This window comes from Artibeus jamaicensis, unplaced genomic scaffold (genome assembly GCF_021234435.1).
Source record: "Artibeus jamaicensis isolate MK-2021 breed Jamaican fruit bat unplaced genomic scaffold, CSHL_Jam_final scaffold_474, whole genome shotgun sequence".
NCBI classification, from domain to species: Eukaryota; Metazoa; Chordata; class Mammalia; order Chiroptera; family Phyllostomidae; genus Artibeus; species Artibeus jamaicensis.
Window position 1 is genome coordinate 15710724 of NW_026522046.1, and position 20687 is coordinate 15731410.

General features: G+C 42.2%; 1 protein-coding gene and 2 pseudogenes across 1 annotated transcript in view; 2 read left to right on the forward strand and 1 right to left on the reverse strand.

Annotated features, from left to right (window-relative positions):
- The window catches only part of NCEH1 (neutral cholesterol ester hydrolase 1), a 52830-nt gene extending 35373 nt beyond the window's left edge, over positions 1-17457 (forward strand). The window contains exons 4-5 of the mRNA XM_037137486.2: positions 11481-11652; positions 13835-17457. Coding sequence (XP_036993381.2) covers positions 11481-11652; positions 13835-14452 — 790 coding nt within the window. The 3' untranslated portion in view covers positions 14453-17457. The remainder of the gene's footprint in view (positions 1-11480; positions 11653-13834) is intronic.
- LOC119043444 (ATP synthase F(0) complex subunit C2, mitochondrial-like) lies at positions 240-4538 on the reverse strand (annotated as a pseudogene).
- LOC119043463 (sister chromatid cohesion protein PDS5 homolog B-like) lies at positions 17388-19490 on the forward strand (annotated as a pseudogene).
- Positions 19491-20687: the final 1197 nt, after the last annotated feature.

Sequence of the window (20687 nt, forward strand, 5' to 3'; positions counted from 1 at the left end):
TATTTTAGTTTTGGAAACTTCAAGAAAAGGGGTTAATTGAAGTTGAGGGAAATATACAATCAGTTACCTACAGCATATAAATTTGATATAATATTTCTTATTAATATAGTATTTCTTTGTCTTCTGTCCAACTCTGAGCCAACCCCTTTCCCCAGGCTGCCTAGGAAGGTATAGGAAAAAGAACATCCAGGGCAGACAAGACATAGGAGAAAGAACTATGGGAGGTGGCGATGGCTTCTTCACATGGCAAAGAGGATGAGAAAAGGTCATGGCCAGGCCAGAGAGCCCCATGGCCTCTGAGAGGGCAAAGCCCAGAATGGCATAGAAGACCCGTTGCTTCAGAGAAAGGTTCCTAGCATCACCAAAGACGAGACTCCCAAACACAGCCGCAGTTCCAGGCCCAGAGCCAACCACCCCTACTGTGGCAGCCCCAGTGACCTTGGCTGCTGGGCCGATGTCCCTGAAAGGGCTCTGGTTTTGAAGCTGCAGCTAAGAAACCAGTGAAGTCAGAGGACATGGGGCTGCCAGACTGCCGAGGCTGTCATCTGTCCACATCTCTGGTCATTTCAGCACCAGTGCAGACAGTGACCAGCTCAGCAGCTGAGAGGTGCCCCTGAACAAGGCGGAGGTGAAGACAAACTGTGCGCAGGCGCGTATTTTCAGAGGGTGAGGAGCTGTGGCAGGAGAGCTGCTCCCAGAGCAGGGAAGTCCGAGAGCCTATCACTACTGCCTTTTCAAACACTGAAAACCAATCAGCATTTTAAGGGAATCTCTCCTACAACCCAGAGTTGTAAGTTATTCTCCTGGAGAAAGGTTCTGTAACTCAGACCCCACCCCGTAAGCGGGAATGAGTCCAACAAATTTGGTCATCATTATTATCAGTACTATTAGTATCAATATTTTGAGTTGTTTCTACAAATTATTTATTAATGATCTTTCTGGGAAACTAAGGAGCACATGAATACTTAGGAGAATTGTGATGATGGCAATAATAGAAAAATCCCAGTGCCTGTTCTGTGGCCGAGGGCAAGCAGGTGCCATGTGTAGCATCTCCGCTCCTCCAGATCTGTGTTCACTACCATCCTTTCAGCGAGGCCTTTCCTGACCCCCCGGTTAAAAAGTGCAACGCCCTTTTCCTCTGCTTTATTTTTCTCCAGAACTGTCATCAATGTCTGACAGATCATATGTTTAACTTATTAAGTATTTATTGTGCTAAATGGAAACAGACAACATAAGTTTCATGAAGGCAGAGATTTTAGGGATTTTACCCCTTTATTGCTGATCTTTGTGCCTGGAAACATTCTTGGCAGATAGTGGGCATTTGATAAATATTTGTGGGGTGAAGATAAAGGAGTTCTCTTTAATTCTCATGTAAATCATCCAAGATAAGTATTTGGATGTTTTCCTCACAGATGAGGAAAATGAGGCCCGAGAAGATAAATATTGTGTACGAGGTCCCATAGCTAGCTAGTCACGAGGATGGATGGAGACCTGAGCCAGGTCGATTGCTCCCAAGGCGCAGTCAGGCCACTGTTGAAGGAAGCCGACAATGCTGAGAGACAGTGTGCCAGAGTTAGGGCAACATCACTCACTGTCCATGCCCTGAGCTTATCCGGTCTCCTGACCCTCTGCCTCTTCCTGCCAGCAGCTTCCCCATTCATTGCTTCTCAGTGATTGTTCGCAGTCCAGATCTGAGACCTAAGGGAATCCTTTCTCCTGCGGTCCCTCACCAGGGCTGTCTCATCTGGGCAGCTCGGACCCTGTGACTAGAATCCCTAGAGTCACACAGGCGGAGAGGTGGTTGCTTCCTCAGCAGATTTTCCTCTCAGTGAGGCCTCCCAGATTGCTCAGCGGCCATCAGGGACTTTTTGTAATCCAGGAACCTTCACGTAAATGATGATGTCATGTGGCCTGGGCCTCGGGCCAGAGGGAAGCAGGGCTGTCGAAGCAGCTGAGCCCCATTGTGGAGCCAGGCCCCACAGTTCGGTGCCCGAGAACCCCTCAGAGTCCCTTCAGCGGTTTCCTGTGTGGCTCCAGCTCCTCTAAGGCCCAGGGGAAAGGAAGAAACTTGGCCCATGAGGATTCTCCACCCACGCCTCACCCTCCAGGACTCCAATGTAAGCAACTGGCCGCATGCCTAAGCCCTTGCTATGTGCCCTTCTCCACCTGTCAGCATCTGTTTCAAGTAAAACACGTGTTCTTAGGCTTATCATAAAACACAGAAAGATAGATGAACTTTTAAAAAAATCTTTTTTAAAGAACTAAAACATCGAAGGCTTTCCATTGGGCCCAACCTATGCAGTGTAACATCCAGTTTATCAGCTAGGAGACGTCAGAACAGGGGGCAAGTACCATCGCTAATGACTGTGTGATCTCAGGCAAGTCATTCAACCTCACATGCAAGATGGGGTTAGGAATCCTTTCTGTGTGTCTAAAATGTGAGCTGCTGGGAACAGAAATCATGTCTTCTTTCCTCGGGGTCCCCACCACCCAGTGCAAGGCTTTGCACCTATCTGCTAGGCAAATATGCTTTGCGTTGGGTTAATGCCTTCAGAGAGTTGTCACGAGAATCCCTTTGGGCAACTGAGATAAAAGGGCGTCAGACACCCAAAGTGGTAGACAGGTCTAGAAGCTTAGTGCTGTATACCACAGAACACAAAGGTCCAACTCACAGGTGTATTTATTGACTTAAACAGCATTTTTCTTTGCAGGGGTAATGGGCTAAGATGCTTAGGATCCTGGCCGGCCAGCCCACAGGGAGCCACAGAGCCCGTGGTCTAGTTAGGGCACAGCCTACATTGTATGATCATGATGTTTCTCTTGGAAAGTATCTTCCGAGTTCTAACCTGGGAACAAATTTCTTCTCATTGCTCATGTCTCTCCTCTTTCTTTTATTTCATAAATATCTGCTGAATTCCTATTATGTGTCAGTTACTAGGTTAAGTTCTGGTTACATACAATGTGAGTAAGACAGACATCATGCCTGCTGTCATGGAGTCTACAATCTAGGTAAGAAAATAAACCTTTAGCAAGTCGTGTTAAGTGTATGGTAAGTGATGTGAAGTAGAAGGTAACTAGTAATGGAGGCAACTAATAAGTAAGATCTTTGAAGACATTTAATAGGTAAGATCTTACCTAGTTGGCAGAGTCAGAAAAGCTGTCTTGAAGTAAGTCATATTTGAATTGAGGTCCTTAGGATGAGGATTACCTAGTTAGACGACATGAGTTGGTCATGGAGGTCCGAAGTGGTGCAATGGGATGGCTTGGGAGGAAGGAGAGGAGGCAGAGTGCATTAAGGGAATAAAACATGAGAGAAGACAGATGGAGAGACTTACACTTCTGGCGTTGACCAAGGAAAAGAAGAAATAAGGGTGGATGATCCTGAGAGTCTTCAGGAGGGTGGTGGACCCTTGACCTTCCTGGAATTTCACCTTCTTCTAGCAGGGAGGCTGTCCGCAGATCTTCCTGATCTTCAAGGCCCACAGGAGTGGGTAGTGGTGTCCTGGCTTTGCTTCATGTGGTGGGACAGGGCTTTGGGGGAGGTCATAATCTGAGGAAGCTGGTAGGTCGGTGCTGGGGGCAGCCCCAGTCATAGAATCACCTTACGTAAAGCGAGTACTGGGAGTTAGAACTCCTTAGTTCACGTCACTGGCTCAAAGTTCTGGGGACTGACCCAGCAACCAAGGTGCAGACAAAGGCCTCAGGGTATGAGAAACTGGTCATGCCTTCTACCCCACAGTTTCTGCAACACTGTGCTATGTTGCATCATAATCGCCCAATAATTAACCATTATTTAACACCGAATAATTGTTAAATACATGAAAAAGTACATCTTATAATATTGATGAAGCATAGCTGTATTGTCACTTATATAATCTAGGGAGGTCCTATTTTATTTTCATACGCTTATTTTCATAAGCTTATTTTCATAAAGTTCACTGTACTTTAGCTGCAACATGGTACCTTTTCATCTGCAGTTTATATAAGACACAATACTAGAACCATAAAACATAAGGGAAAAGGAAGATTTCATTTTTTTAAAGATAAAATGTAAGCTAACAAATTGGCATGTTGGATATTATTAAATTTTAGTTAATAAATTTTATTCAATCCATAAATTATATTAAGTTCTTGAAAGCATTTATGTTGCTTTCTTCGATGTGGAAAACAGTTTCAAGTTGTATTTTGCTTTTCATTAAATCTTTACTATACTCATGAACTCCCCATTTGACACAGATGGAGATTTAGTCTCATTCCATCAAATGTCAGTGGCAGTACACACAGAGAACTTAACGCTTTACAGAGCTGTAAAGAACATTGCTAACAGAGACAGGAAAGAAGCCGGAGTACTTACTTCCTGTAGGAGGCAGAAGCCACCATTCTGCCTGCCCCGTTGTCTGCTCCCTAGCAATCCATCAAGCAATGACCTGTGGTTACGCTGGGCTTCCTGTCCTCTTGGAACTCCTGCCCTGCCCCTTTACCGTCCTGGTCTGTGGCCACAGTTCTCGTTCATCCAGTTGTACCTGACTAGAGAACATTGCCTGCTAAACAACAGGCTTGTCAGTAACCTCATATCGTGCAGAAGCTGGTCAACCCTAACCCTCTTCCTAGGCAGTTTACCTCATGCTTCACCCCTGACCCACCTCTTAAGACTCAACCCTAAACTCGTGAAAACACCCACCCTTGTACCCTCTCTGCTGCAGAGAGAGTCCGATTGTTAGCAGCTCATTAGCAGCTCGCAGGTCAAATCTGATAAACTCACTGTCTGTTCTCCTGTATTCTCTTCCCTCACTCTGCCAAACCTAACACCTACCTTAGTTTGTTGCTCATAGAGTTATAAAAAATGGGATACTTATGCCTCGTTTTTTATCCATTAAATTATATGAGTACAAGCTGACCAAATCACAGTGCTTTTAGAAGGCACAATACAACACCCATCGTGATACAAAGTTGTAAAATCAGATGCTCTGAAAAGCACCAAGTGACAGTGACCTAGCTGTGTCTTTCTCTCTATTCCTTTACCTGCCTGAGTCCTGAGTGGAGAAATCCCCATGCATCAGTCCCACCTGCGCAGCCCTGGAAGGGGGCAGACCAAGTCCCTAAGGGCTCCCCTCCAAGAAAGGGAGGGTTTGCTCTCCTCGGTCTAGGCCACCCTGAGCAAACCAAAAGGCCAGCATCGCAAACAATTCAATAGCACAGAAAGATAATGTTTTGGCTTCTTTTATTCTTGTCACTATCATTAACTTAATGCATCTCCATTTTAGACATTTTCTACTGATAAAAAATCCCCCAGGTTCTCTTGTGGTTTTTGGTCTTTTAGAATTTTGGGGCAGAGGGCACTGGAGCTCTACAGAAGGCCTGTGCTACAGCCACAGGGCTGCCTGTGACCTCAAACCACCAGGAGGCTGTGAAGCCTAATTTCATTCCCACCTGAATCCCACAGACCTATGTTTAGCTTCTGAAGTGACACAGAATGGAGGCCAGAAGCACCTGGCACCAAGCCTGCTTGGGCTTCTGGAGTCACCTGTGGAGCCCTCTGGCTCTATTTAGCCTTGAGGTGAAAGGTGAGGTTTGCATCTGAATGGGAGCAGGCAGTTAGACAAATCTGGAGACTGGGGAGCTCCCTGCTGCACACAGAGATGGGATTCAAGAAGTCGTAGATGGTAAACAGAGCATCAGAGAATTGCGTCCTTTGAATGGATCACCATTCTAGGTTCAACCACTCCTAGGATTTTGGTGAAACAGCCTGACGTGTCAGTTTTTTGGATGTTATTCTTACCCAATCGGCCAAGCCTTTGCTAATCTGAACTCTCTCTTGCTGAAGGTCTGGTGGTCAAAGCTATATCAAGGGACAAGTTTTGAGAATAGAATTAGAATGAAGGACACTTCCTCAACCTTTATGAACAAACTACCTTTTAAGAACAAGAAGAGAAATAACCCATTCATAATCCTTCCACTTTTGCAATTTCATTATATGTTCTTTTAATGTAAAGGAGGTATCTACCTATTAGAGGAATAAATAGATTCTTCCTCCGGGTATGTCCCCCACAGAGAGCACACCACAGATGCAGGTATTGATTTGTTTCCAATAACCTCACCAAAGGTATGGTTCTCTAGGACTGAAGAGAATATTAACTTTTTTGTATTCTCAAAATGAATCTATTGAACTCCTCTTGGTGAATAGAGGGGAAAAAATGATGAATAGGGGAAAAAGGAGGGGGAAGGCCAAAAAAGGAATAAGATTTTATCTCCCTCTTGCTTAATCTCACAGGAGTATAATTTCATTCTAGAATATCACATATACCTTTCACCTAACTGGCACTACCTGAAGAGAACTTAGTGTCCTTGTCCACAGTAGAAGATTGTCCACAGTGTTTCCAGGTTAAGTTATTTTGAGGGAGGATGTCCATTTCAGTGTCACCAGAACACAAGTGACATTCACACCTTCAACTTCCACAGGCTTGGAACAGCTTCCATTTCCCCTGAACTACGGGCTTGTGTACAGCACCTGCCTTTGATGTAAGGAGCAATTTATCCGCTTTTCCGATCACCGCTCTACCTCTCTGTCACTGTTAATAAAGTGGGTGCTGATTATTTCAGGTAGACCCACATCAGACCCTTCAGTGCCTGATTCTCACTTTCCATCCACTGCAAGAGCATGTCGAGGTGTCTGTTATGACCTGTTGTCAGAGAGGCTTCCAGGGCTTCAGGGCAGGGGAGTTTCTTTTGGCTGGGCTCTCAGAAGGTTCCACGGAGAAAGTGGCATTGGAAGTGAGACTTAAAGAGCCAGAACACTTGACCCGTCGTTGCAGGGAGAAGGGCCTGGGGGGCGGAAACAGGGACCAAGGCGTTGGGAACAGGAACAGGGAGATGTGTTCAGACAAGAGTGACAAAGTGGCTGGACTCGGTGATATTTTTTAACATTGGCTGCACGTTAGAATTACTTGGGGAAATTTGTCTTCAAATATAGATATGCTGGGCTCCACTCCAGATCCAATGCATTGGAGTGTTTTGCAGTGGGGCTCAAACCTCAGTGCCTTTATAAAGCCCTCAGGATTACCCCAGGGTATGCTAAGAAACTGAGCGATGCGTGGGCTCCGAGAAGCGGAGTCCTCAGAGCTGTGCCAGACAAGTAGGTGGGTGAAGAGCAATTTATGTTGTTAAAGCCATCTGGCTTATTACTTTCCTCACCACAGATAGTGTTATATTGACATTTTATACGTAAAAGGTGTAAAACAAATCTTTAAAATTTTGTTTGGAGAAAAGAATGCTATTAAAGATTGTCAACATAAGAAATGTCCAAACCTGCAGAGAATTTTTTAGGAGTTTATTTGAGCCCAAACTGATGGCTGTTGTCGAGAAGCAGGATCTCAGATCCCCCAGAGAATGGTGGTTTGTGATTTCTCTTCTGCGTTTGGAGTTAAGGAGGAAATATAAGATGATGTGGAGCTGGGAGAAAGCAAGGCAGGGTTTAGATTAGAAGACAGTTAACAAGTTTATGTACTGTCTTGAGGGTGGTTACACCTTTGAGGAGTATTGCTTCTGGCATTTCAAAGGTAAGTATAACCAGATGCACAAGAACGATAGACAGGACTGGCTTAAGAAACCATCTTAAGAATTTATAGGCCTGGAGTGTGACAACCCACCATAAGCTGCCCAGTTAGGAGTTTATGATTTATTATAATATCGTTTTCATCCACAAGATGTACCGGGTGCCCAGGCATTCTGCTTGGTGGTTTGTTTTGAGAATATTGCAAAACCATTGAAATCATGAGGGCCATTCTGGGGTGTCCAAAATCTACAGTTTTGAGAATTTGCTGCTTTGGTAGGGCAATCAGAACACACATACACATTATTAAACAGCTGTGAGTGTTGAAGAAAGAATATTTTGAAAGGCGGAGTCCACATGGGTTTCCAAGTCAGTTGTGAACTCACATCACGGATGTGCCACTTACTAGTCGCTGCAGCCAAGTTACACATCCTCCTTGTCTTCATCCTTAACCCCACAGGTGTGCTCTGAGATTTGAGTGCAACATGTTTGTAGAGTACTTGGTGAGATGCCTCACTTAGCAGGACTGACATTTTTTATAAAATGCACACATTTATTAAGTTGTTTGAACCTCATTCCTGAATTTACACTGAATTTTGTTCATCTAGTAGGAGGCATGCACAGTAAGACCGTTAGAGCTGGATTTGCGGAGTCCTCTCTCCCTGCAGCGAGTTGGGGGAAGTGAGACAGCAGCCTCTAGAATTCGTCAGGTGCTTTTACTCAAGACCTACAAGTTTAAAAGTAAACAAAATGAAACAAAACAAAAGGCAGAGTCCTTTTTCAGTACTTTGCAGGGACATAGCTTTGAACAAAAACAGATAAGTATATTTTTGCGAGCTTTCTTTGGCTATACCACTCATGAATTTCCTCCTGATTGTCAGTTTTCCATGACTATAAAGATTTTACAGGACTTTTGTTATAGTCCTCTGGTCAATTTCAAGTTCCTTCGAAGGCTCAGCTTACATTGGGTGACCTCAGAAATATCTAGTTTCACTGTATTCTTCAGTCTGTGGAAGTAGTGCCCCTTCTTACTGAATAAAGTTAGACAATGTTCCAGTTTGAACGAGAGGATGGGAAGGGTTGGGAGGTCTTTAAGGGTGCTGGGAACACTTTTGCACTCTAGCCTGTTTGTTTTTAAATATACTTACTCTGTTATCTGAACCAGCGATTGACTGCCTGATAAGGTTGGAGGCAGTAGAACTTTTTTTAGATTAACAATTTCTCTTTATTCAAAGTCATATTCAAAGTCACTGAGACCTTTTCGGAGGCAACATCTAAAAATGTAGTTCATGTGCATATACTAATAGAATATGTTCTGACCTCCTGGGCCACCACAAAAACAATTTATCATGATACGTGGAATCTTGTTGAGACAAATTATGTATTTTCACAACTGAAGTCATAAAATGCATTCGCTTTTAATTCATTGATAGAATGAGGAATTCAGCTTAGTGATGAAGTTAAAAAAAAATCGTCCCCTCGCCCCAAATTGAGGGTAAATGGAATCGTGTGAGCTGTTGCCCCCTAGTGGACGAAATGGTGTAACCCTACTCCTTTCACCCATCATTAACAATGGGATGCTGTGGCAGCAGTTTTAAGACGTGGTGAAAATCAGCTGGAGAAAAACGTGTTTCTGATGATTACCTGATCACCACAGATGAAAAAATAAAAAGAAAATTAGAAAACTTATTTTATCTGCTATAAGGCAACCACTAAAGGAATTTCTTATTGCATTTACAGTTTTCAAATGTCGTAATTCCTGAATGACCAGATCTAAATTATTATTTGTGATAGTATTTCACAAATATTTGTCCATTTGACTGTATCTACACTGAATGTTGAAGCTAGTTAGTTAAATAGCTGGATTTTAGATGGAGGAAATGAATGGCTTTGTAAAAGTAGCTTAGAAAAAATTAATTTCTCAGAATAATGCTAATTATAAAATGAAAATCAAAAGACCTGAGTTCTTAACTATTATTAAATTTTAATGAAGAAGTTTCTACCCTCCCTGGTTTTGATCTGTGTTAGACTTATTGATTGGCCAAAATGTTCATTTAGTTTTTCTGTACATTGGCTCTAGTAGTGCTTAGTTATCTTTAACTTCATTTGAAACAATTTTGTTAGATTGTATTGTGACATCTGTTATATCTGTGCCCATTTTAAAAAATGTATCAACATTGCCCTGGCTGGTTTGGCTCAGTGGATTGAGCGCTGGCCTGCAAACCAAAGGGTCCCCAGTTTGATTCCCAGTCAGGGCACGTGCCTGGCTTGCGGGCCAGCCCCCCAGTAGGGTGTGCATGAAGGGCAAACACACATTGATGTTTCTCTCCATCTCTTTCTCCCTCCCTTCCCCTCTCTCTAAAAATGAAAAAATATATATATAGATAATCTTTAAAAAATTATCAGCATTGGTAAATTTTTGTGCAACCATTTGAATATTGAAGATGGAAAAAAATATGAAACATTTTCAGTGTATTATGATTTATTATTTCAAGAAAGGTAAAAAATGCAACTGAAATGCATAAAAGATTTGTGCAGTGTATGTCGAAAGTACTGTTGACATTTTGCCCACATAATTCTTTGCTGTGGGGCTGTCTTATGCATTGGAAGATGTTTAGCAGCACCCCTAGCCTCTACCTGATAAAACCCAATAGCAAGAGATAGCCCACATTCTCAAAATATCCAAATCAATAAAGTTATTGGTGAAAATGAAAGATGTGTCTTGTATTTCATGGAAAAAACTAAATGGACTTTGTGGCCAACCCAATACAAATCAAATACTGTAACTTCCTGTGCATCAGTTTTTTCATTTGCAAAATAAAGGTATATCAATACTCACATAAGGTTTACTGGATGGATGATTATGTGCCTAGCACATTGATAGATACTAGACACACAGTGATGAATAATATATAGTTCCTAATATTAGACAACATACTCTTTAGGAGAATACATAGAGAAATCATTTCAAGATGAGACCATAAGAACAGCAATATACCCTGGCACATAGAAGTATCGAGGGATAGTAGCTAGCTCACTCATGACTACAGTCTTACACAGAAAGGCTATATAGTCAAGGAAGTCTGCCTGGAGGAGGGCAAACCCTGGAGTAAGGAATAAAGGGTGAATAAAAATAAGGAAGGAGCGTGGAGACTGAGAAGACTCTCCAAGACAAGATCACCAAATATGGATCTGTAATACTATATGGTGCATTTGAAAAAACTAAGGTTTTATGGACTCTTAAAGGAATATGAATCCCATGAAATGATCAGAGTAGGATCCCAAAGGGACTCTGATGGTGAAAAGAAGGGCAGTAGGAGAAGCGCCAGAGGTGCCCAGAGGGCCTACCTACCCTGAGCTACTGGGCAGGTTTGGCTTCCTTTCTGCTTGTTGACAATTGGAACTTTAGGTTCAGCCTCCCAGACAGTGAATGCATTGCCTGGGTTTAATGTCAGACTGGCACGGCCACTTTAGTGGAGGACAGTTTTACTACCTGGAACAAGTCAGTCATGAAGAATACCATGTGGTTAATGCTGCCAAGTCACCTTCTAACCCAGAGGTGTTATGGTTGGAACACTGACCTTCAGAAATAAAATTCAAGGTTTGCTGTGGTTCTATCCATATGTTACTATTATCAACATCTGCCTTTTACTTTGAAGTTTCATTTTTGCATTGGTAGTGGTAGATATTTGTTTTGGTTTGGTTTGGTGGCTGATAGTAAAAAAAAGAGAAGGAGAATTATTGATAATACAAAAAATCATTACATTTTAAAACTAAATATTTGATTTGCAAGAAAATGAATGGTTTTTATTTTTATTTCAACTCCTTACTTGTTTATTTCTGGCATCAAAAGGAACCGGTGTCTCCTTAAACTTTATGTCTTGTAAATACTTAGCAAATCCTACAATAAATACAACTTTTGTCTTCACAGGTACAGACTGGTTCCAAAGGTTCATTTTCCAGAGCAGATTCACGATGTTGTGCGGGCCACGAAGTATTTTCTGCAGCCAGAAGTCTTACAGAAGTATTCAGTCGACCCAGGCAGAATTGGCGTTTCTGGGGACAGTGCTGGTGGGAATTTGGCTGCTGCCCTGGGCCAACAGGTAACCGACTGCTCTGAGATGCTGGCAGCAGGAGGCTGTGCGATGATGTCCAAAAGACCAAGCAGACGGTCGACCACGCATGGCAATGACTTAGCCAGGCCGATCACCGTGTGGCCGAGTTATTTAGGTGACTGAGCTTGGAGAGGTCTCAGAGGTCTTTCAGAAGTAGAAGCGGGGTCGTCTCTGAGTCCTTGAAAAGGCTCCAGGGACATTCAGCATGAGAGGAGGCCTAACTTTTTACAGGCCTCCCTTGCTCTTCAGGGAACACATGGAAATTACGCGTTTCCTGCCCCTTTTCCATGTTGGACTTCCAAAACAGGGGATTTTTTGCCTGAACTCCAGTTGCTGAGATTGTTTCCTTAGAACCTTGGGCCAAATTAAAAATTAAAAAGTGTCTCCCATTGGTTTTTTTTTATGTCAAAGACAACATTAAATGGTTCTGTCACTTGAAATGTAATAATAAACCCGAGCTTCCCCTGGTTAAATTCTTTGAAAACAAAGTTTGGGGCAGCTGTTTAAACTGAAAGATAAGTACATTTCCTTCCCGTTGTGGATTCGACAGGAGAAAAATCCCGAGCTGTCCTAAATTAAATGACAGCAGGCTGGAGGGTGGGAGGAAGAGGTGAGAGGTAATCAGCTACAGAGCCTTGGGCCCAATCCAGAAATAGACTGCTCACATTCCTGAGTGGATGTTACTACTCTGAATCACCTTCCAGGTGGCTATTTAAAAAAAAAAAAGCCAGTCTCCAGATACAACTGCATCATGCCTCTGCACGAACTTTCCAGACTGTTGCTCACGACAGTCCAGGAGTAGGGAGTATTTCTTTCTTAGGGACTGTTCGAGGATCCTAGAACTTTCCCTGCTGTGTGGCTCCCACCCCCTTATCTACAGCCAGGTAAATTCCTTCAACCCACTTACATCTTTCTTCCTGGAACCCGTCATGTCAAAGCGCCCTGTCAGCCCCAGGACAGGGGACGTGTTTGTCTTCTTCTTCCAGCCTGGCTGCTGCTGGTTCGGACTGCAGCCCCAGGACCTGCTCCCCTCTCTGGGTAGCACGTGGCTCCGGAACCCTTTCCTTCCAGAAAATCTTTTGGTTGCAACAGTTTTTGTTTAACATATCAAATAATTTAAGAATAGTGTCTCTGTCTTCTCACCTCCAATTTTTTTTCTCTTGGTATTTTCAAGTAGCGTCTGCCTTGTTATCTGTGGTGTACCTTGGTTTCTTCCCCTTTGCTATAATTAAAGAACTTGATTCTCCACTTGGCCTTAGCAGGTTTGCTTTCCATGCACCCAAATGCAGTAAGAAGTCAGTCCTGGTGCCTTGGGGAAACTTTAAAACGAGGTAGAACAGGGAAGGGATCTCAGCCCCCTTTGGGAGCCATCTCTGTGCAAGTCCTTAACCTCTCTGAGCTTCAGGAAAATGAGGATAATACCATCAGATATTTGGGGCTACTGCCAAGACTTGCTTAGGGAGATAATGTATATGCAATTCTTGGCACATATCAGTAATACTACTTACTGATCACTTCCTCCCGCTGTTACAAAGCAGTTACAGCTTCCCTCAGCAGAACTGCGGTCTGCTGAGACGGAGGTTCCTTCCCACTCTCATTTCAACTTCACCCCGGGGCACATGCTCATTAGGCAGAGCGGAGGGCACACTGCCAGCACTGTGTCTGCATGCTTCATGCCAGAACATGCTTCACCTGTTCATTTTCCTGCCCTTCTCCTTTGGGAGAGTCAGACTAGTTTTTTTCTCCCGTGGAAGCCATTGCCTTTTTCGGACTTTGCAGGGAATACAAAACTACCTAGGTTCACACATTATCCATCCATAGTACCCAGTAAGGTATGCTAAGTGCCAAAGGATGGATACAAGTAATATGTTAAGGAGGGTTTAGGAGCCTATGAGATCATGTACATTTGAAGTGTTCACTCAAAACTATAAGTTGCAAATATCATACCTTTCTTAGTAATTATCCAGTAGCTTGATAGGATGGTGGTGGTGGTTGGTAATGAGGAATTATGTAGTTTTCTTAAACTACATTAATACCATGCCTGCTTGAAATTGAACAACTGTATCTTTTTGACTGGTTCAAAGTAACATATTACCCTGCTCTTTGAGGTGTAGTTTCTGTAAAAGGATCCCTGCCAAATAAAATGATATGTTTGCTTCTATTTCTCCAGTTTAGTCAAGATGCCAACCTGAAAAGCAAGCTCAAACTGCAAGCTTTAATTTACCCAGTTCTTCAGGCTCTAGATTTCAACACACCCTCTTATCAGCAGAATATGGACACTCCCATCCTGCCCCGTTATGTCATGGTGAAGTACTGGGTGGACTACTTCAAAGGCAACTATGACTTTGTCCAGGCAATGATAGTTAACAACCACACTTCGCTGGATGTGGAAGAGGCTGCTGCCCTCAGGGCCCGTCTGAACTGGACATCCCTCCTGCCCACAGTCTTCACAAAGAACTACAAGCCAGTCATGCAGACCACTGGCAACGCCAGGATTGTCCGCGAGATCCCTCAGTTGCTAGATGTCCGTTCTGCCCCACTCATTGCAGACCAGGAAGTCCTGCAGCACCTCCCAAAGACCTATATTCTGACTTGTGAGCACGATGTCCTACGAGATGATGGGATCATGTATGCAAAGCGTCTGGAGAGTGCAGGTGTGGAGGTGACCCTGGATCACTTTGAGGATGGCTTCCACGGGTGCATGATTTTCACCACCTGGCCCACCAACTTCTCAGTGGGAATCCGGACTAGGAAAAGTTACATCACATGGCTGGATCAAAATCTGTGAAGAAGTAAAATTTCTAGAATGCTTGTGTGCCCCTCTTGACCTGCACCTGCTTTGGAAAGACATGCACTTTTTAGTCAACTCATTTCTCCCTTGTTATTTGTGAGTTATGGAATCTGTTCCCTTCCCTGCATTAATTTAATTTTTTAAAATGTGTTTGACTACAATAAGTACAAAAACACCTACATCTGGTTCTCCAAGTTATCCAGTCTCTCTCTTCTTGTTTTAGCCAAACAGCTATGAATAGCCATTGCTGTGGAGGGCAGGACCAGGGGCTGGAAGTAGCTGTGGGTCCTGCCTTCCCAAGACGTGCTGTTTAGAAGAAATGCTTCCCACTCTGGATGACCCAGTAACCTTTAATGAAGTAAGAAAGTGTGGGCTCTTCTTCATCTTGCTAGAGTTTACGCTGAGTTCAGAGCACTGTTAAATGTGTGCGCTTTAAGGTCATTGCTGGCTACCAAGTGCCCTCCATCCCTTGTAGGTGGATGGTTTTGTTTCCTATGGGAATTTTGGCGAAGATGTTCTAGCAAGGACAAGTTTCTCAAATGACTTTCTCCCTATAGAGTGTTAATTTTATGAGATAATGATCTATACATCCAGTTGGATTATGATACTTGAAAGTTACCTTCCACCACTATTATTAGAAGATGTAAGATTGCATATGCCCTGGGTAGCTGTGCATTGCAAGTCTTCTGGTTATGCTGTCTCCTTGGGGGAGAACTTTTGGGACCAAACTTACTTAAATTTGGAATGAATTTTCCGTTATAGAACAAGTGAAAACAGACAAACCAACCAACCTACTGTTTTCATAGTGAATACTTCTGACATAAATTACTAAGAGCAGTGTGTATATATTGGCCATAGTCAGAAAGAAGGTATGTTTGATATTAGTTTAAAATTATGAAAAGTACTTGTAGAAGGTCTAGTTTATTCTTGAAAACTCAACTTTTTCACTTACATGGCTTTAAATGGGGCTATTTTGGTATGTATATAATGTATTGCTTATTTTTAAAGTTATTTCACGTTAATATATGTAGCTGGGCTCAGGATTTTTTAGAATAAAGTCTATAATGAAGATTAAAAGTAATAATATTTTTAAAAATGACCTTAGAATTATATCCACATGTAATTTTATGAAAAGGGTAAAATAGCTATGAATACTACTGTACATTAGGCCTAAGTATTGTGATGTTCACAGGCATCTACAAATTAAGATCATTAGAAACTATGACTTCACCTAGCAAAGCCATCTAAGTTTACAGTTTATAGCTTAGACAAGACCCACACTGCTCATCTCTGCTCTTAACGGTCAGAGGGGCACTAGCTCACATTCTTCTGGGCCGAGGGCATCGGGGGCCTCCCCCTCATTATATCCTTCCATCAAGTCTAGATGTTCTAATAGCCCAAGTTGAACTTGATGTAAAGCCTTCACTGCCGGTGGGAGCATCTTTGGCGTAACTAGAAACTGAATCCGACAGGAGTTGAGTGCCTCTGCTTTCCTTGCTGCCAGGCCCACGTCTCTCTCTATCTGTGCTTCTTCCCGGGGCTGCAGAGAGCAGCATCCAGGCAGGGAATGTACAGTTTGGTAAATGGACCAGTTGGGAGAAAGTAGAACCTCTCGCTTATCTGAAAGATGGGTATTTCCCACTCCCGGAAATGAAATGACAAATGAAAATTTGCATAGTTCGTTTTATTTATTGTGTAAACCAGTAGCGTTTATTGTACAAAACAGAAGTGAATGCAACAGTGAATGTGCGCCTGGGTGTGTCTAAAAGTAGTTGTACAAATGAGTGTGCTGATGTGCTCAGGCAAGTCACTTGCCCTGTCTGGGTCTCTTCTCCCTTCTCCTCCGAAATCAGAGAATTAACTACTTGATATATGAGGTTTCTTCCAACCATAAATTCCAACCATTTTTTCCAGGTTGACAAATTATATCGAACTCTTCTTCTACAGTGTTGTTTTTTTCTTTTGTAGGTCATTTATTCCATATACACAGACGCATGCATCATCAGATATTTTTTTCTTAAAAATTAGAATTTCAATTCTTACTTTCTTGTAGCTAACCTCCTTGTTTAATATTATGCTTTTGACACTCTTTGAAGGAACTGATATTTGGACCTTATTTTGAGGTTATCTACCTCTAATTAAGCAAAGAAAATACAATACATGCACAGACTTCCTTAAAATAACATCCCTTGCCCTTAGAATTACAAGCCAAATCCTGCAGCAGTTATAGGCAGTGAGCGACTCCAGATCTCTACAGGGGGCTCTCAGAGGACAAGGGGGGGTGAAAGAAAAGGGAGTCAAACACTGTTTCTGAGGAAATACTTGAGTTTCGTTAAAGCTTTTATATGTGTGAATGATTTAATGACTTGCACTGTGTCCCACCCACACCGTGAAACTGTCCTTGTAGTAATCACAGTTGTGAATCATGATACACAAACCCACTAGGTGCAGTATAAGCTCTACCCAGCCCCAGATCTGAGTGCTAAGAACTCCTTTGGGAAGCCCACAGAGTTTGTGTTACAGATATTCTTATTTGGGGTGAGTTCATTTTCTTTTTGTTTTAATTTTTTAAAGTTAATGCTCTGCAGATTGATGTGTATATATTTTAGTGTTATGACTTTGTTTTGTTTTCCTATTTTATGAAAAAGTTGATAGCCTTTTTGTAATATTGTTGTTTGTGAAATATGAACATAAATATATGAAGAAAAATCTTGAAGTGCAGCAAAACATAGTGAAGTGTCAATTAGTATTAATGATTTTTTTATTGATCTGTGAAGAATTTAAGACTATTATATAATTATCTTGGTGGATAGAATATTTTATGCATGACCTTTTAACCTGTGACTCTTTGCTTATTTTCTACTGTGAAGGGAAAGGCAGATTTTATGAAGGATTTTAGCAGCAAATCTGTTTTATAAGATGCAAGTCCAGTATGGAGGTAGGAAAGTCTGTGTCTGCTTTGACTCATGTTTGGAAATAAAGTGGCTCCAGCTGGCACTGTGCTCCTCGTCTCTCTTCCTGGTTCCCATCTCTCTCCCCTCTGTATTTCAGATCCCTAGCCACAATTCCACCCAAATCTTCTGCCCACTGGAGTCCTCCAGCTGCCTTTCAAGAGAGGTAGCTCAGTGGCCTCCTTGGTGACATTCATTTCTTGTCTGGATACAGTATGTGCTGCTCATATTGGAGAAACCTGTGAAATACAAAAATTTTTAAAGAAGTTATTTAGAGACCAGAATGTGGGGCTATTGCTTCTTGCCAGGCTGATGCAAGGAGGGGCGTGCTCCACCTAAGAATACAGGCCTCTGCCGTGTGGCAGAGGGGCTCAGCCCAGGGCTCCTGGCAGCTGTCCCTCCAGCTCTCTCCCCAGAGCCACAAACCCCAGTCTCTCTTCACACAACTCTAGTCCATCCCTCCCACCCTAGGGGTGTCCTGCAAACCTGTACAGGGGACACCTGACCCAGACTGGAGGCTTTAGAGAAGATATCTCAACCTAGGACGGGGTAAAAATATTCCATCATGGCTTCAGGGCTCCTTCAAAGACAAAGACCAATTATGGAAAATTGCCTATGGTCCTGGCATCAAGGAAACCTCAGATAAAATATCCGAAGAGGAGATGGTGAGACAGTTAAAGTTGCTGGTGACAACTTGCATGAATATGGACCAGGACTCTGGAGAAGAAAAGGAGCTTTATTTACACCTGGCTTTACTTCTTGCTTCAGACTTTTTTCTCAAGCGTCCTGATGTTTACCTGCTGGTAGCCTGTGGCCTTCGTGATAGTTTCAGGATTTACACTCCTGAAGCTCCTTACACATCACCTGATAAACTAAAGGATAGATTTATGTTTACAACAAGGCAAGTTGAAGGGGTCAGGGGATACAAAGAACCCACAATTTAATAGGTGTTTTTATTTACTTGAGAACACTGTTTGGGTTAAGTCATATAATATATGCTTTGAAGATATAATATATGCTTTTGGAAGATAGCCATGAGCTTTTTATACAACTACACAGAACATAATTTTCAGTTACAAACAGTGGCCACAACCGGAAAGTTCGGATGCAGGTAGACCTCTTGAGCTCCATCGGTTGTGAAGGAGACACGGTACCTTAAGAGCTTTTGGGTAGGGTTTTAGTAAATCTGGAATCTGCCCATAAGAATTTAAACAAGCAAGCATATGATTTGGCAAAGGGTTTACTCGTAAGGATAGCTCAAGCTGTTGAACCATACACTGTGTTAGCAGTTTTAAAGCCAGGTTCTGGTGCTTGGGAAAACGTCTCTCAGCACTTGGTCAGAGCGTGTCTTTGACTTACTTTTGGAGCTCTATAATATTGACAGTAATTTGCTACTCTCAGTTTTATCCCAGCTTGAATTTAAACTGAAGAGCAGTGATAACAAGGAGCGCCTGCAAGTTGTTAACTGCTGGCAAAAGTGTTTGGGGCAAAGAAATCAGAATTGGTTTCTCAAAACAAACCACTTTGGCAGTGTTACCTGGGCAGGTTTCATGGCGTTCGTGACCCATATATCTGGAATGTGTGAAGTGTGCCAGCCACTATCTTATGAACCATCCTGATTTAGCAAAGGACTTAACAGAGTGTCTTAAAGTGAGATCTATGACCCTGAGGAAGCCATCAGACATGATGTTACTGTGTCTATGACAGCTGCTAAAAAGGATATTCTTCTGGTCAATGATCACTTAATTTTTGTGAGTCAGAGAACTCTAGACAAACAGTAGAGAGTGTGCAGATAAGAAACATGTTTTACAATGAGCAGCTGGAAAAGATGGATCAAGGACAAACTGCTACAAGTATTATCAAACTTGTATTGGTGAGTGATTGTGTTTTGAATGGATCTTCGCTCAATATATGGCTCCCATAACTTGAAAACCACAGAATGGATGCAACAGTTATGTTGCTTGTATGTCACACTGCATTTAAATGCTGGGAAGTATGTTTCAAATGTCAGCCTGTTCTTTCCATTTTTTGTAGTATCATGGATTTTATGTAGAAAACATAACTACTGTATTTTTAAATGGTAACGATTTATGTAATGTAAACATTGATAAAATAGATATAAAACACACAGCTATTTTTTCAGAAAGTAAAAAAAAAGAAGTTATTTAAATATGTCCAACCAAAATTTAATAATTCAAAGTATGTCAGCCAAATTTTAAAGCAAAAAAATGTTTTTGCAAAAACGGATAAAGTGAAGATTTTCTTTTTCATCCTTCCACAATGCAAGTCCTTTCTTTACTTTTCTTGACAGATAATGGGGGTTTTGCTTTGTTAAACTGTTGCAAACTGTCCTAAAAGAATGCTCTATTTAACACATTACACAAGTATTCCACGGAAATCAAATCAAGAGTTTGAGAAATTTTAACCATTGAAAGCAATTCTACCACTTTTAGGATGTTGTCTTTTTCTCCTTTTGGCTTTCATTATTTTTTAGTGAGAAATCAAATTCTATTCTCTTTATTCTAGGTAAATTCTTGAAATAAAGAAATAACACTTATTTGCTTGGTCACAGGTTGAAGTTATCTTAAATCTTTTCCTTCAAGATAAATGGTCCACTAAGCTAAGTAATGCACTCCTCCTGCCCTCATTTCTCCACTCTCACATGTTGAACCATCAACCTGTTACTGTAATAGGTTACCTGTTACAGTAACCTATTCGTTACTGCCTTCCATACAAAGCCAGGACCTCAATTTGTGTCCTTAAGCCAATTCATTAATGTTTCATTCAAGGACTTGCTGAAGTACCTCCCCTCTCTCCAGGATCTAATTCTCCCTCTACTCATTCCTTTGTGACTCTGTAAGTATAGCCAAATCTGTCCTGTCAAGAGGGAGCTCCTTTTTGACCCAGGTGTCTTTATTTTATCTTTTTCTGATCCAAATACAGCAACTGTTTTGCTGATCTCTTGCTGAGTAATATCTTATTCTGCAACTTGTAAGTTAAAATCAGCCATTTGTACTGCCTGGTTTCTGGGTTGACTGAGCTTAGCTTGGGGGACTGTTTGCCAAACATACTATGGACCTGGGGCCCAGTCATCAGACTGTCCCACTGCACTGGACCATCCACGTGGCTCCCTGGGTGGCCGGCTCTTGTGGCTGGCTGTTAGCTGAGTGACTTGGTTCTCTTCCACATGGCCTTTTCTCCTGAGATGGAATTCTAAAAGTCTGGCCTCTGAATTCCAAGATGGAACATGCTAAGTATGCAAACACAGGAAGATTTGTATC